We start from the raw sequence: 15,756 nt of genomic DNA, 5'->3' as shown, positions 1-15,756 counted from the left end.
GGCTCAATTACTGCCTCTTTTGGCTTACTCTTTAATCTTTTATTTACTTTTTATAGCAGTAAAATTATATTTATTTGCAATAATTTGATTTATTTTAGAAATTGTTCTAAGATTTCTGTGTGCAGAATTTTTTTTTTTAAATATGAAAATCTGGATTTCTTTACTGCTAATGTAAAGGCTTTGTCTTGCGTTTTGGAGGAATTTGAGTGTACTCAATTCGCTTGACGTCACAATCACATGGCAGTTACGTAACTGCTTATGTTGTTTAACTTCACGTTGTCTTAGGCTTTGTTTTGATGTCACATTCTTTTTCCTTCTGCGAAATACACAATAAACTTTAAAATTTTAATTAGTTGTGGGCATGAGTTGATTCCATTCTGAATTTAATTTTAATGTAGAGTTGAAGAATGGTGGAAAAGCTAATATGTAGTCGTGATAAACTGCACCTTCAAGCTATGAAGTTGGTGTTTAGTTTAGCACATTTTTTTCCCCTCTTCTTATTTGATCGCTTCTTGATTTTTATGATGCTGTTTTGTTTATTCAATTTGTATGCATTATAGATTCGTGAGAAATATCTGAGTGGTTTAAAAAGTTCTAGATTCATATTAAAATATACTTTTTAAAATAGCTCCAAAATATTATGCATTAGCAAAAAAATAAATAAAAAAATTGTGTGTTTATCAGATTACAGATTTCATGACAGAAGTTGTTTAAAATATCGTTTGCACAGTCACAAGTAAAAACATTTTGCAATTGCTGCAATGTTGTATATCGTTGCTTCAGTTTTGTAATCGTTTGCTGACATAAAAAAAAAAGAAAAAAATAGACACCTTTCTGTTCTGTTGGTGGTGTTTAAAATCTATAAATTTATTTCCAAAAATTGAAAAGGTTATTCATATTTCACTATATAAATATATATGAAGTAGCTTTTAACTCGGATAAACTGTTTATTCATTGAATGTGGAAGTTTTTATCCATAAATATTTGTATTGTAACTATTTAAAATTTTTTTTATCATATTCTAGATTATTCGGTATTTTTTTCTTTCTTTTTTTTTTTAACTGATTGTAATTTTGACGAATATGTTTACTTTATAATTGCATCTGTTTTGCGTTACATTCTATGAAATAAGTTTTTATGTTTACATTATTTATTATTTTGATCGAAATATTTTACTTTTTTAAAATCTTTCTGAAGTTTTTTTCTATACTCAAATACTTTTTGTAGAAACAGCATTTTCGGGTTTGAGTATTTCCCATGCTTTTCAAACTTTGGGAAAATGATCCAATAAATTAAATATAAATTGATAATAATAAGAAAAAATTTCTGCTCTGTTTTTATTTTTTTTAAACAAGATTTCATATTAATCAAATTTTCTGAAGCATTTAACAAATATTTGGTCATAATTTTTCCGATCTACTATGAATTGATAACACGACTCGGTGTAGGGGTTCTTGAACCCATCTTTAGGGCATTCAAAAGTATCGTCGGAAGATGTTCTCTGCCCCCCCCCCCGCTGCTGTCCATCTTCAGGTGGGGTGGCCACTACTGTGATATTTTTGCAGGAAGTCGAGGGTCGATTTGAGGGACACAATTTCTCAAGGTCAATAGTACCTGGTTGCTATTGTATTAGTTGTTGAAAACGCCGTTTTTCCGTGTTCGAGCTTGACCTTCAGAATTCTAGGAAATGCGCAGGTGCATTTTCAGGAAACTATACACCGTTTTAAAAAGAATTTTTTTTCTTCTTTTGACTGTCCGTGCATATTTATCGTATAACGAATTAAACTTCGCAGTTTGCTTTAAATGCTTGAAGAACTGGCGTATTAGATTAAGAAAAAGTTGCTTTAAAAACAGATGCGATTTTTTTTTTTTTTTTTTCAATTAGAGCACGTGTAGTATTTTTATATCTTTGAAAGAATGATCGAGATTATTATTATTATTTTGCATTAAAGCACTATTGATTCATGAATCATTTAGCAATTCAATACAGTAGCTCTGGATTATTTGAGTATTATGCTTTTTTGCAATTATTGAATTAAGTCAAATATGCAGTAATTAATTTTTTTTGAAAAAAAAACTATCAATAATATTTAAAACAATTTATTTTTGATTTTTCCAATTGAATCATAAATTTTAATTATTCCTAATTTGGGTTTTTTAATGTCATATAAAGTGTTGCGATTTTTTTATGTATTGAAAATGTAATTAAAATATTGAGAAAAAAAAACTTTAAAAATAATTTTCAGTTAATGTAAATTAATGAAAAAGGTTCATTTTTTTGAAAAAATTACTCATTTTAATTTTACTTAATCTTAATTTTACAAGATTTTAAATTTTTGCATCACATCTTTTTTATATTAATTATTTTATACTATCTTTCTGAAAACTATTTTTTTTAAAAATTATTCTTTGCATTATAGGAAATAAAATTATAATGTTTACGTGATGAGGATAAGAGTTTACTAAACTATCATCCCTCTCGCCAGGTTTCCAATCCATTCTATCAAAAAGGAAATCCTGTTTTGACATTTACACACGTCAATTCAACTTTTACTGCAGTCCTGACAATTCATTACCTTAATCTTAAAAATGAAAGTTGACCCACAAAATTATCATTTAGTGACTAATCTTGTCAGCAGTTTCTTTCTAGGTTTTTAAAAAGGAAAGTGAATTGAATTAGCATCCCACTCACCAAACTTCTAAACGACATTACAAAAACTATCAAGTCTAACAAAATTTAATATTCATCACTACAAGTTATTCTATTCAGATGAAATAACCTATTTAGGGATGGCATTTGTAGATTGATATTCAATTGATTAAGTTTTAATAGAATCTACATAAAATGACAATTTTCGTTAGTATTTTTTGAAATATTTTTCTAATCCTTTCATTTTTACGCCATTTTGTGTTCGATTTTATGCCTGTCTTTGAAAATACTTGTTGCTTCTGGTATGATCCAGTGCACACATCCGTATACTTGATGGGCCGCGGTGGCCTGGTGGTAAGGTCTCGGCTTCGGAACTGGAGGGTTTCAGGTTCGTGATCCGATTCCACCGAAGAATCGTCGTGTAAGGGGGTTTGTTGCACGTTAAATCCGTCCTCCCGCTGGTGTGGTGTGGAGAGGGGGGTGCCAGCTCAGGTGTCGTTCTCGTCATCTGACCGCGGTTCAAAATTACGAGGTCCGTCCCAAAATAGCCCTAGTGTTGCTTCAAACGGGACGTTAATATAACCAAACCAAACCGTATACTTGATACTGTATGGAACATATACCGTAGGATTCTAATTAAAAGTGTCGCCAATGACTTCTCCGACACTTCTGCGCCGTGTTAGTTATATGTATATTGTCGAACTGTTGTCAATCAGTTAATCATCTCTCCGTCATTTTACCGTTAATGACTTATTTACTTGATCTGACTTGTGACGATAAAAAAAAACAACAACCCTGGGGTTTGTGCAAACAAACCTAAAAGAATAGTCTCCAAGTTTCGTCACTTTTTATTGAAAGCACAGCCATTTAATTGAAAATCGAAGCTCTTTTAAATAAAGCAAATTCGTAATTTTCAATTTGTCGTCTGAAAAGTACAATTTCTGTTGACGGCGGCTGCAAAGAGGTTGCATTTGTTACCTTTAGAAAGATGAAAATGCAGACGAGGTTTTGAAACTCGCCATCTAGTAATGTGTCGAGGTCAACTGAATGACGAAACGAATTGTCAAACAACCGACTCCTGGGAAATACGATCTACCCTACTTTGGCCAGGTAGAAAGCAAATAAACAAAAATCCACCTCGCCCCTACCAGATCTTCAAGGCAACTCTCCAACACAAGGTCGTTACATCATCCTTTTGGATGAAAAAGCGACAAAGTGCATAGTCATTTGCCTACTTTTGCCGTGTTCGCAATTGTTGAGTGGGTCAGCGGTGTTGCGCCCGGGCACTTCCATAGAACAATCAGGGTTCTGCTCGTGATTTTTTGATTAAAGAGTTACAGCTTTCTCTCTACGTTTACTAAATCTTTTAAAACAAAATTCTGTTACGAGGAACTGTTCTTCATTGCAGCAAACTATTTCCCCTTCGTCTATTTAAATCATTGATTTTTTAAATGGAAAAGGTATGAGTCGCGAAATGAGATTGAGGATTTCACAATATCTAAATCCATTGTTTTGTTCTAAAGCTACGACGCGTCGTTTTGTGGAACTTTGTGAATTTTAGGTTAAAGAAAGAATTTTTAAATACAATTCTGAATTACTAGGAACTATTCCTAGTTGCAGTAAATTATCCCCCCCCCCTCTTTTAAATCCTTGATTTTTTTTTTTTTTTTTTTATTTGTAATGAGAATGTATGAGATACCAAATGACATTGAGGATTTCACAACATCTAAATCCATTGTTTCGCTTTAAAGCTACGACGAGTCGTTTTGTGGGACTTTGTGAATTTTTGGTTAAAAAAATAGTTTTTAACAAAATTCTGAATTACGAGATATTATTCTTCGTTGTAGTAAACTACCCCCCGCCCCATCTTTTAAATCCTATATTTTTAATGAGAAGTTATGAGACTTCAAGTGGCATTGAGGATTTCACAATATCTAAATCCATTGTTTTATTCTAAAACTACAGCGAGCCGTTTTGTGAATTTTTGGATGAAAAAAACAAACAAATTTTTTAAAAACAAAATTCTTAAATTATGGAGAACTGTTTCTCATTGCAGCAATTTATATTTTTCTTCATTATGTAAATCCTTGATATTGATGAGGAAATTCAGAATTCCAAATAATACTAAGAATTCTAAAATATCTAAAAAGTAGATCTACAGAGACAACGAGCTGTTTTGTGAAACTCCATTTTTGAATTTTCTGCATCTTTTTAAAATTAAAAAAATAAATTCTGAATTTCGATGAATTGTGCATCATAGCAGCCAATTATATTTCTTCCTTATCTTCTAAATTCACGATTTTAATGAATGATTATTTTTTAAGTCACAGTAAAGATTTTATGACTTCTAAATTTTGAAATTAGCCACAAATTTACCACTTGAATTTTGAAATATATATTATTAAAGAACAAGTCATCTTTTTTTTTGTTATTGAAATGAATTTATTTTTACTTTGATTAAAGATATTGTGACGAAGAAAAAAAATTCAATAATTTATCGCAATCTGTGTCACAATATTAGTAATTATAAAATATAATTACTACATTTAAAAAATCTTTAAATCATTCTTAAATTATTTTTGTTACGTCAAACACTACGCAGGGATTTCGAATATTTTATAATATATCTTATTTGTGTGAATAATAAAATTTAAATGTATATGTTGCGGTCAATGTTATTAATCAGTTATTTTTAATATTTGCCGATAAATGTAATTAATCCGTTTATCATTTTTACTGATTATTACTTATAATTACCAGTTATTGCTAATAACCAGTTAATCACCTTGACTGTAACGTATACGTCATAATGATAATTCATAGATCTTACCAAGATTTCTTTTGGTCAATTTCTTGACAAAATTTGATGCTGCTTCTATTTTTACATAAGACGAATTCACATTTGCTGACCTGACTCCTTTAATTTGATTTTTAATAATATTTATTTTCAAAACTGTCTATTCGAAGAATAAACAATATAGAAGTCGAAAATGCATAAAAATTTTGTTTCACATTTATTATTTATTAATTATTTTGTAAGCAAAAATTACGAATTTAAATTTAAAGAAAATTGTTTTTAAAAAATTCTTAATATGCAACTTCTTCCCGCAAAATGTTTATACAAAAACTAGTTTATTATTATTTTGAACTTTTTTTTTTTTTTTTTTTTTTTGCACCAAATAATTCTTAACGAAGCTGATTACAGAATACCCGATACACGTTCAATATGTTCTGTCAATATAATTTTGAAGGCTTTATAGAATAAAAAAAAAAAAAAAAATGCATGCTGTTAAAATATAGCTTAAAAGAATTGGCAATTAGATGCTAGATAACATGTGCTGTTACGTTTGTCACGTGGCATAGAGTATTGATTTTAACATATCAGTGACAGAGGTATTCAGCAAATTTCAAAATTATAAAATTGACATTTTCTAGGTATTTTGGCAATTCAGATAAATACGCTGTATTTCTCTCATTCTGTCATCTGAGTGCGGTTATGTATTTAATTATCATTTTGTCATAAAAAAATCTTCTGAATTTTTATGCTTTTTTTCCTCCTATCATCCCTTAACATCCCCAGCAGAATTCCTAAATATTTCAATGGCATTAGTATGGAATATTTTCGGCATTCTCTTAATTTCAAAGGCATTCCCCCCTTCTTTTTCTGTACTTAATAAATTGTTGTATTTCGACTGAATGCTTTTTTTTTTTCGCTTGCGTTGATCGTTCATGTTTGTGTTTTTAATTATCGATTACTAATATTTTTTATTAAATCGTTGGGCCTCTTGCACGTTCTTTCTTTCCTGCTTCCGAAGTTGATTGTTTCGCACGCCATATCGGTAGCGGGAGGATTTCGACCTTGGACCAGTTTTCACACTATTTTCCCTCAGGAATGTTTCTAAGGCTTGAAGGGGGTGGGATATGCCCGGAAGCAATATGTTCTGTGCTGGGGTGAATCTTCTAGGAAGGAGGAATGACCTTGGATTCGCGTAAGACTTGAGGTTACCTTTTTGGCAACCTTGAAGAGTATAATTGGTAGCATCGGACGTATTTTTTTCGCTTCTTCCGCAGGTCGAATGATTGATTCAAGTGATTATTTCATTTCTTTCGTAGTTTATTCTTTGCGTTGTCCGTTTACAATTGTATTATTGGAAGAGTATATTTATTTCATGTATTTGTATTGAAAACATTATTAAAATTATTTTAATAGCAATTAGCTTTTAATAGAGTAATTTCAAGTGAAATTACATCTGTTTCATTTTTCTTGTTATAATTCAGAGCGTTTGAAATTTCGCATTTTTATTGTTGTAGCAAATTGTAAGAGAATGCCAAGTTTTGAATCATTTTTTAATATATTGATTATAGATTTCCGTTTAAGATTTAGGACTGTCCCAGTACAGCAGTGCTGACGGATTTAAAAAATTACTTTATATGTACACTATTTTAGGGACAATGCAGCCATTTTCTGTAGACTAAATGATAATTATTCACATGTTTTTTTTTTTAAATTTTAATAAATCAAATGAACTTATTTACTGTGATAAATATGTCGGTAATTACTGAAGAAACGACGTTTTGTAATGTACGGAGTAATTAGTGTAAAATGATTTTGTGAATGATACTTCAAAATTTTGTCTTTTACGGCACTATCATCGCAATTAATTACTTTAGTTAAAAGGGATTTGTCTTTGAAAATTGTTTCCCCAAAATAAAAATATACTTTGAATATCTTAAATTCCTTATTGGACAGTTTAATGGCAAATGTTTTAAATTCTTGCCGAATTATTTACGTCTGATTGTGCTGATCGCGTAATCATCATCAAGTACATTATCAAAAAAATTGGCTTCATTTGCGAGAATAAATCTGTAGTGTAAAATCTATTACTATATTTATTCCAAAATCTAATTTATTTTATAAAATTCATCTATTTTATTGTCTAATTTATTACATATTTATTTAACCGATACCTTTAAGTCAAAGTAATATTTTTTATAACGTTTTATAGAACTGGTTGTATAATATATGTTTATATATGTCAGACTATGATGCACTCCTTATTTCTTTAACCCTTTCTAGGGCCGTGGGAAGTATGCTTCCCACCAAATTTATCAATCTTTGTATGAAATTTTGTAGGTTGGCATAAGTTCTGACAATTTTTTTTAGAAAGACAGAAATTTAGATGCTTCAGTTCTTTATCTCAATCAAAATGATGTCTTGATTTGTTACTTAATTATTAATTAATCAAATTAAATTTATCTAATAAGCTAAATGAATCCGTTTTCTTATTCTAATTTCAAGCCAAAAAATATTTTAACATAATATGACTAGAAAAAAAATGGCCCTTTAAAGGGTTAAACGAGTAATTCTTGTATATATATTTATTTCGTGTATTTCGGAAGCGACCCTAACGCTTTGGCCCAAAATTTTATATTTAGATAAGCTTTTGCTTTTAAAATTAATTTATATCGGTGTCTTTCCTGAAAAAAGGCGATTTATCCCCCCCTCCCCCTCAAAAAAAAAAAAAAAAACCAACCATTTCTGTGATAATTAACTATGAGTCTTTATCTACTCATGCTGACAATGCCATATCGTAAATATTTGTGGTACTTGCATTGTTGCCATAGAATGATAATCTACTGGTACCTCAAAATTTTATGACATGACTATGACATTACACGAATGCGAATATGTTCGGCTGACATCCAGTAGTAACAATGCAATTATTGTGTTAACCGATTCGAATATGTTAAACTAAGAGCATACATATAAAAAATATTCAGGTGTAATCAATATTCGTATCTAAATACTTTCAAAAAAAAAAAAAAAATCCGACCGAAGCAGGATTTTTCAGATATATCCAGATATCTCGGTTTTCCAGATAAGAAATGCATCACAAAAAAAGAAATTTATCTTTTGGCGGTAATCATTTGAAAGAATTTAATAAGTTTTAAAATGTGTTGCATATCGTGGTCGTTGAACATAAAACGTTCAATTCATTCTTTTTTTCTAATTTGACATATTGCCTTTGTATTATTCTGTCTTGTTATTTTATTTATTTCTTCTTGGAACAGTTTGTTCGTGATGATCTGTTTCATTCAAACTAGTTTGAAATTGTGTCAGTCGGAATAGTTTCCTAAACGGCTTTAAAATCGGTGTCAAAATATGAGTGTTAAAATTATTTTAGTTCCTTTATGCTCATAAAATCATGTAGCGAACGTAATTTTGAACTAAATATTACTTGTTGAGCCAATTAAGGTTTCTGGTTCTCATTTTTGTTCAATCTCATCAGACCAATGTTTCGCTATGTTTAGCTTTTTGGAATAATTTTTTTTTTCCACATTAGAGAGGAAACAAAGCTAATGGATGAAGTTGGATATTTAAATAATAAATTACATATGCGTTTAAATATTTAACTAATATCTGAGTTTTAATATAACTGATTAAATCTAGGGTCTACCAGTTATATTGGAACAAAGCTGTAACAATATTTTTTTCAATAATTTAAATCATATTTTGAAATGAAATGTATCGTATGATATCACTAGATTTTGAAGGACACAGTTTGCTTATTCGTTGATATTAATCTTTTTTTAATCAAAATAATTAATAATAGACCAAAAATATTAGTAAAAATAATATTAAAATTTTTTTTATTAATAGTACTAGATAATAAGTTACTTTTGAATAAATTTTCATTATATTCAATAAAAATAAAAATTTTGTTTTTGAACATTAAAAAAATTATATTGAATTCACAGGCAAAACTAATTTGTTTTTTAATATAATCAGCTTAAATAATCGGAAAAATAACAATCGCCAGTAAGAAGATATTTTCACAATTAAAAAAAAAAGCGAGCAATTTCGCTAAGTGTTTTCGGACATCACCTAACCCGAATCCACGTCAGAGCGCCAACCGTTCCCATTTAGCGCGAGAGTTCTCAATGAAGAGGCACGGGCCTTTTAACAAAGTGAGCGGACGGCGAACCGCTACTCGGGCGGTAGAAAAGTAGTGCAGCATCTCCGAATAATCCGACTCATAAAAGCATAGCGTATTTGTAAAGCAACCCGCCCGCCAAGTGTTTGCACAGACTCAGCTGACGGTAAATAGCGATCAGGAGCCAAGCTTGGCGAACTGCTAACTTGTCTAGCGGCTGCTAGATCTGTTAACATAGTCGTCAGTCAGTCTCTAATAGCTCATGGCGATCGGTTGTCTGCAAACGGGTAGAGATGATATGGACAGTTCCTTGTGCCTTTGCTTCTCGGACCCGTGCTCGTGCAACACGGAAAAATATGGGTAAGTTGGATGCTCTAATTGCATTTTATTATGCTCCTCTAAAAAACATTGTTGTTCTAAGTTACCCCGTGCATATCTTGAATTGCATTGCTTTGTCAATGGTACCCGTGTCGCCATCTGGTGCAGGTGGATGGACGTAACCACTTTATCGATTTTAGGTTGTCATTTCGCTTGTTTGTAAAGGTACTGAGAAAAAGGTTTTTTTATAGCTTTTTTCGATTTTGCTTTTTCTTTCACTAAAGAGAAATTTTATCGGATCAGAGCTTCACTTAGCGCCTGTAGTGTATAAAAAATAATATTGCAGAGGCGTTCCATTTTGTTTGAATAGAATGGAATTTTGGCGGAGGGAATTTGTAATTTTTTATACTGTTTTTAGTTTAATTATGTTTTTAGAGAAACTAAAAATTTTATAGTTTTCATTTATTATCGGATTTGTTCCAATGTTTTATTTCGATTATCATTCATTCTAAATGGTTTTTAGGACTATTTACTTAAATTTGTTTTCGTTTATATAAATTTTATTTAAATTATCTGTAATATAAATTTATGTAACACTTTGTCTTTTAGTAACAAACTTTTACGTAAATTTATACAGAATTTGAGAAATTATACAAGTAGCAGTGATTGCTTAGGAATAAAAACTTATGAGATGATAATGGACTTGCAATTTTAGATTGTTATAAACTTTTTTGATAATCAAAAAAATATGAAATCTAAGTTAGATTTACAGTTTGAAAACTGTAAATCTTGAAAAAAAAAAGTCTTTTATTCATAAATGTGTAATTTAAAAAATTAATGAATCTTTTGTATGTTTATTGATTTATATATTAAATTAAACGCCAAAAATATGTATGAATATTAGTATTTTGGAAATACTTTTTAATAATTTTTTTATATAAAATCGCAAAAATGTTTGAGCATATGAGGAAACATTTTAAAGATTTGAGATTCAAAATGCATTTAATTCATGCTCTGGTTAACAAGCAAAAAATAATTCATGATTTCAAGTCAAAGTTCTCTATTAAGGAAAATAATCAATCTTTGACCCATCTTCCTTATCAACTCTTTTTTTTCTTTGATCTATTTATGGTTCATTAGAATATAGTGCTAACTATTCTGGTATTGTATTTTTTCTGTTAGTATATTTCTTTTTATAAATTGAAGATTTGATGCTAATTTTAAACCTATTGTACTAAGATGATTTTATTTTTTTATGACTATTCCCTAATTTAAACTTTTATGTAATAGTCTCGAATTAAATTTGTTAGTAATAACTCCATATCTGATAATTTTATTTGCTTGTTTTTAAATTCATATTTAACTATTCTTTCAAAAATTAGAATAAAAGTCTGGCAGATAAATTTTTTCTTAGGATCTCTGGAATATAGTTATACAAAATATCTTTATAGTTTGAAATATTTAGTAACAGAGTTCCTTCATGCACTGTAATTTATTTTTTAATGAAATAAGAAATTAAATTAGTTAATATACCTTATAGAATTTTCTGTTCTGTTATCTATGCTTTTATGATATTTTAAAGCATTATCAACAGTTTTGTAATTATCAACATAATTAAAAGTTTTGAAACTTTTTGAAATTCTTACTAAAAAAATTATAAGTCACTCAAGGAACAATCCTAATTTATATTAATTGGGAAAATATTATTAAATTGAAAATGATTCTCAGTAGATAGCATTTTTTTTCATTGAAAATTGTGGTAAATATTTGATAAAGAAAATTTTAATGAATGATGCAACAGAAGATATAATTTATATTTGTTGCATTTTAAATTTCTTTCTGTTTATGCCTGGTAGCATAACATGCTGTACAATATTCTGTTGTATACAGTATTATAAATATTGAATGATACCATACAGTATTGTATATTCAATAAAATTATGATGCTATACAATATTGTAAAATGCATATGCTGTTGGGAATAAAAGTATTCATTTGAAGATCAATATTTTAGGAAAGCTTACGTGCTTATCAAGGGCCAAGGATATACCCAATATAGATTAGTAATCTTAGGTTTTGTAATATTTTTTGATAAGAATGTCTTTTAATATTAAGAATGTTATTATTCTGATTTCTATTATTGATAATCAAATTATGTAAAATTTGGAATTTTTGAAAATATTAGTTACATATATATATATATATATATATATATATATATATATATATATATATATTACTTGTATAGTTTGATCAAGTTAAATATTAAAATTAAAAATATTAGCGTGAGAAGCTAAAATATATATTTTACTTAAAATAAAGATCCAGAAATATAAAATGCTGAGAGAAAGGAAATTTTAAGTTTTAGTTTAATTAAAATTTAATTGTAATTAATTAAATTTAATTATAATAAATTAATTGTGGATATTCTCTTGTTAATTTAATAATTATTTTATGCAAATAACAGTTATTATGACATAATATGATATTTAAAATGCATGATTTTTTTAGAACAATTGTGATAATAATTAACTAAAAAAATGTTTTCAACATCCTGTGAGATCCTATTAATTGAATATAATGTATATCGTAACACCTTTTAAAAAACACGAAAGCCATTCACCTATGTTCTTGTCTAACGAAACATTTTACCACACCTACGCCACTTTAATTAGTGATAAAAAAAAAAAGGTCCGCCAATTCCTCATACGTGCAAGTCGATTTTTTTTTTATTCACCTCACCCCTTCCCTTCCTTTCTGGACACTTCGTAACCAACCTGATCATTTCAAAAAATGACCTTAATATGGCGCACCGAGTCTCCCATGCATTACAATGCATGCATAAACACACGCACACAAGGTGAAAAGAAAAAGAATCATCGGTAAGGAAGAAAAATAAAAGAAAAGAGAATAACAAATAATAAACGAAATATATATATATATATCTATATAAAATGCCGAAAAAGAGACCTAGACGAAACTGGTTTTTAAAGTTGGGAATGCAATTGGACGAAAAAGAACTACTCTATACCAAACGATAGAAGTCGGCATGTGATGTAATGTTGGGGTGGTTTTTGAAACAAGCGCCTTGGCTTGATGCCAGATTCATGACCTGGTCTTCGACGAAGGGAGGCTCGAGTGAATCAGGCGGTGTGTGTGAATGTAGTTGGAAAAGGGACGGAAGAGGAGGGGCCGACAGACAATTGAGCCGCGGTTATCAATAGATCATTAAACTTAACCCGATTGGATTAAGGTTGGATTAAACTAAGAGTAAAGTTTTGGAGTGAATACATTTTGTTTGTTGTCTGTTTTTGGTACAATGGTTAAGTTTTGAAGTAAAAGCAAAACACCCTTGCTGGCAATAATAGTTAACATCTTTTGTTGTTGTGAAGGTTGCCTTAAACAAGCGCGAGCTTTTTTTAACTAACCAGATTCGTTGTCTTTTGTTTGTTATCGTTAACTCTGTAATGTAACTCTTTAAGATTGTATTAAAAGTTTACAAAGTAACAGTTACACTACTTAAACAATTTCACTTAAACCGGTTTCTATAAAGATATTACTGGTTTTTACAGCTTTTGAAATATATTATTTTTATAACAACCTGATTCATTGTGCTATTAAGATGTATGCGTATCTTTAGGATTATGTGGTAGAGATTTGTATTTATATCAGGATAACTTAAAAATTAAACAGTATTTTACTGTGGGAGGGATGATTGAGGTAAAGGTTAGACATTTGCACAATACATATATAATATTACAATACGAAGTATGATTGTGGCAGGGGAAAAAAAAGTGTACTTTTATAGTTGCTATGCTTTTGTATATGCATGGAAGTATCTTTTATTATGTAAATGAAAAATATTTTAAGTACTTTATATTTTTGTAATATCTCCTTAAAATTGTGTATTTAAAGAAGGGCAAAAATAAATAAAAAATAAAAATAAAATCTATGTATATTTTTGGAATTGCATTCGTTAAATCCTAATTCATTTAAATTGACGACTTATTACTACATTAGTAAACTTTTTTGCTGCTAAAACTTTTAAGAAATATTTTTCTTTTCAATTATATTTTTTTAAAAATATGACTCTAATTTATTATTAGAGGTATTGATTGATTGATAGAACAACATTCAGTTTTCGTGCATTCATGTCTTTTTTTTTTTTAAATTATTTTAATCAGAATATTTTTACCTCAGCGATCGCAAATAAATCGATTTCTTATAAATATTTCTATTTGCTAATTTTTCCTGATCAGACTACAACATACATATAAACTTGTTTTTGCATAGAATTTTTTATTATATAAATAATTTCTGAAAAACTGATTTTTAGAGGTGGTAGAAGATGTGTATCAGAAAACTCCTTTTTGCTGAAATAATTAATGTTTAAAATATTTAATAACTAAAATTTGAGATCTGTTCAATATTTTAAAAAAGTAATAACAATGAAAACACTCAAATCCTAGATTGTTATTAGAATATTGAGGTTTTCTTTATAAAGTATTGATAATGGAAACAAGTGTTTTTATAAATTATGGGAAACATATTTAAACCATTTAATTTGATTCGTTAATGTTAACTGGTTTGGAGGTAGTATTTTTATACTTTTTTATATTTTATTAACTAATCTTTGGAAACAAATGATGTATAAGAATTTGTCTAGAATAATCTGTGTACAGTTTCTCTTTATTAAGCAGAGGTGGAGGGGGGGGCGAATAATATGAAATCTAAAGGGGAAGGTAATAAAGCTGAGATTACCGGCTTATAGAGTTAATTTTTTAATTTTTATTGCAATTGAATTTTTTAGATGTTCTGATAAATATCAAGAAATCTTATTTGTTGATGTAATAAGGCTTCTATAAAAAGAAATTAAATTATGGCCAAATAGATATTGCGTATTTACGAATACTCAACCTTGAAAATTTCCTTTTGTCTGCTCCTGAATTGAGCTATATTACGTAGGAAAATAAATTTTTAGTTTCTGTTTCGAAATACCTCAACGTCAGCGACTGTTAATATTTTTGGCAATGTTGCAACTATATTTTAATTTATTATCTGCACAGGCTATTTAAAAAAAAAAAAATGTGCCCGTTTTTTATCGTGCGTTAAAGATGAACTGTCTGCGAAGCTTGAAAAATGATAACATTTTCTTCCCTGTGCAGTTATAACTAGCATTTTTTTATTTTCCTGTTGTCAATTTATTGACAATAGGTCTGTTTATTTTGGAAGGATGTCGCAAGATGCCTTCTTTAAAACTCAGTGACTACGTCACGATTAATTCTTTTCATGATTGCGCGGAAAAAAAAAAATCGCAGACGATTTTTACCGAAGCATGTATTAAAAAAAAAAAGAAAGAAAGAAATGAGCCTAACCACGTGGCGGCGGGGAATCCTTTTCTTTCCTTTTTTGAAATAGTTGATTAATTACTTCGGGTTGTTTATGCATTCTGTCATGCAATATGATCAAAGTGCACCGAGATTTTAATTTATTAGATTTTTAACTGTTCTATTTTTGTTGAATTTTTAAATAGATTATTTTACTTTTTAATGACTTTAATTTAACTTACTTGTTGTGTTTTGTTTGTACATTGTCAAAGTAAAAATAGACTCTTTGTTCTAAAAATAAACTCTTTGTTCTTTATTAATGAAATAACATTCGATTTTTTTTATAATACGCTAGAATTTCGCATGATGGGATGCTATAAGAAATTTAATTTTGTTGGTTATTTTTTATGAATTTATTAAGATGTGTGCTAATGTTGCTTATTGCCTTAATGTATGCATCCTTACTTTTATATTTTTTCTTTTTTTCTTTTTAACTCCTTTCTGTTTAGAAAACAAATCTAACACC

General features: G+C 28.9%; 1 protein-coding gene across 7 annotated transcripts in view; it reads left to right on the top strand.

Moving 5' to 3' along the window:
- The window catches only part of LOC129988084 (zinc finger MIZ domain-containing protein 1-like), a 213,915-nt gene that overhangs the window by 172,633 nt on the left and 25,526 nt on the right, over nucleotides 1-15,756 (top strand). For 2 of the 7 annotated variants that reach the window (XM_056096205.1, XM_056096203.1), the window contains exon 1: nucleotides 9,774-9,945. The exons of 4 other annotated variants lie outside the window; for them this stretch is intronic. In XM_056096205.1, the coding sequence (XP_055952180.1) occupies nucleotides 9,848-9,945 (98 nt within the window). In that variant the 5' untranslated portion in view covers nucleotides 9,774-9,847. Of the gene's footprint in view, nucleotides 1-9,771; nucleotides 9,946-15,756 lie in introns of those variants that run through there. One more of the 7 variants, XM_056096204.1, reaches the window with a different exon arrangement.

Source organism: Argiope bruennichi, chromosome 10 (genome assembly GCF_947563725.1).
Source record: "Argiope bruennichi chromosome 10, qqArgBrue1.1, whole genome shotgun sequence".
NCBI classification, from domain to species: Eukaryota; Metazoa; Arthropoda; class Arachnida; order Araneae; family Araneidae; genus Argiope; species Argiope bruennichi.
Note: the sequence above shows the minus strand (reverse complement) of the source record. Positions and strands in the feature narration are given on the sequence as shown.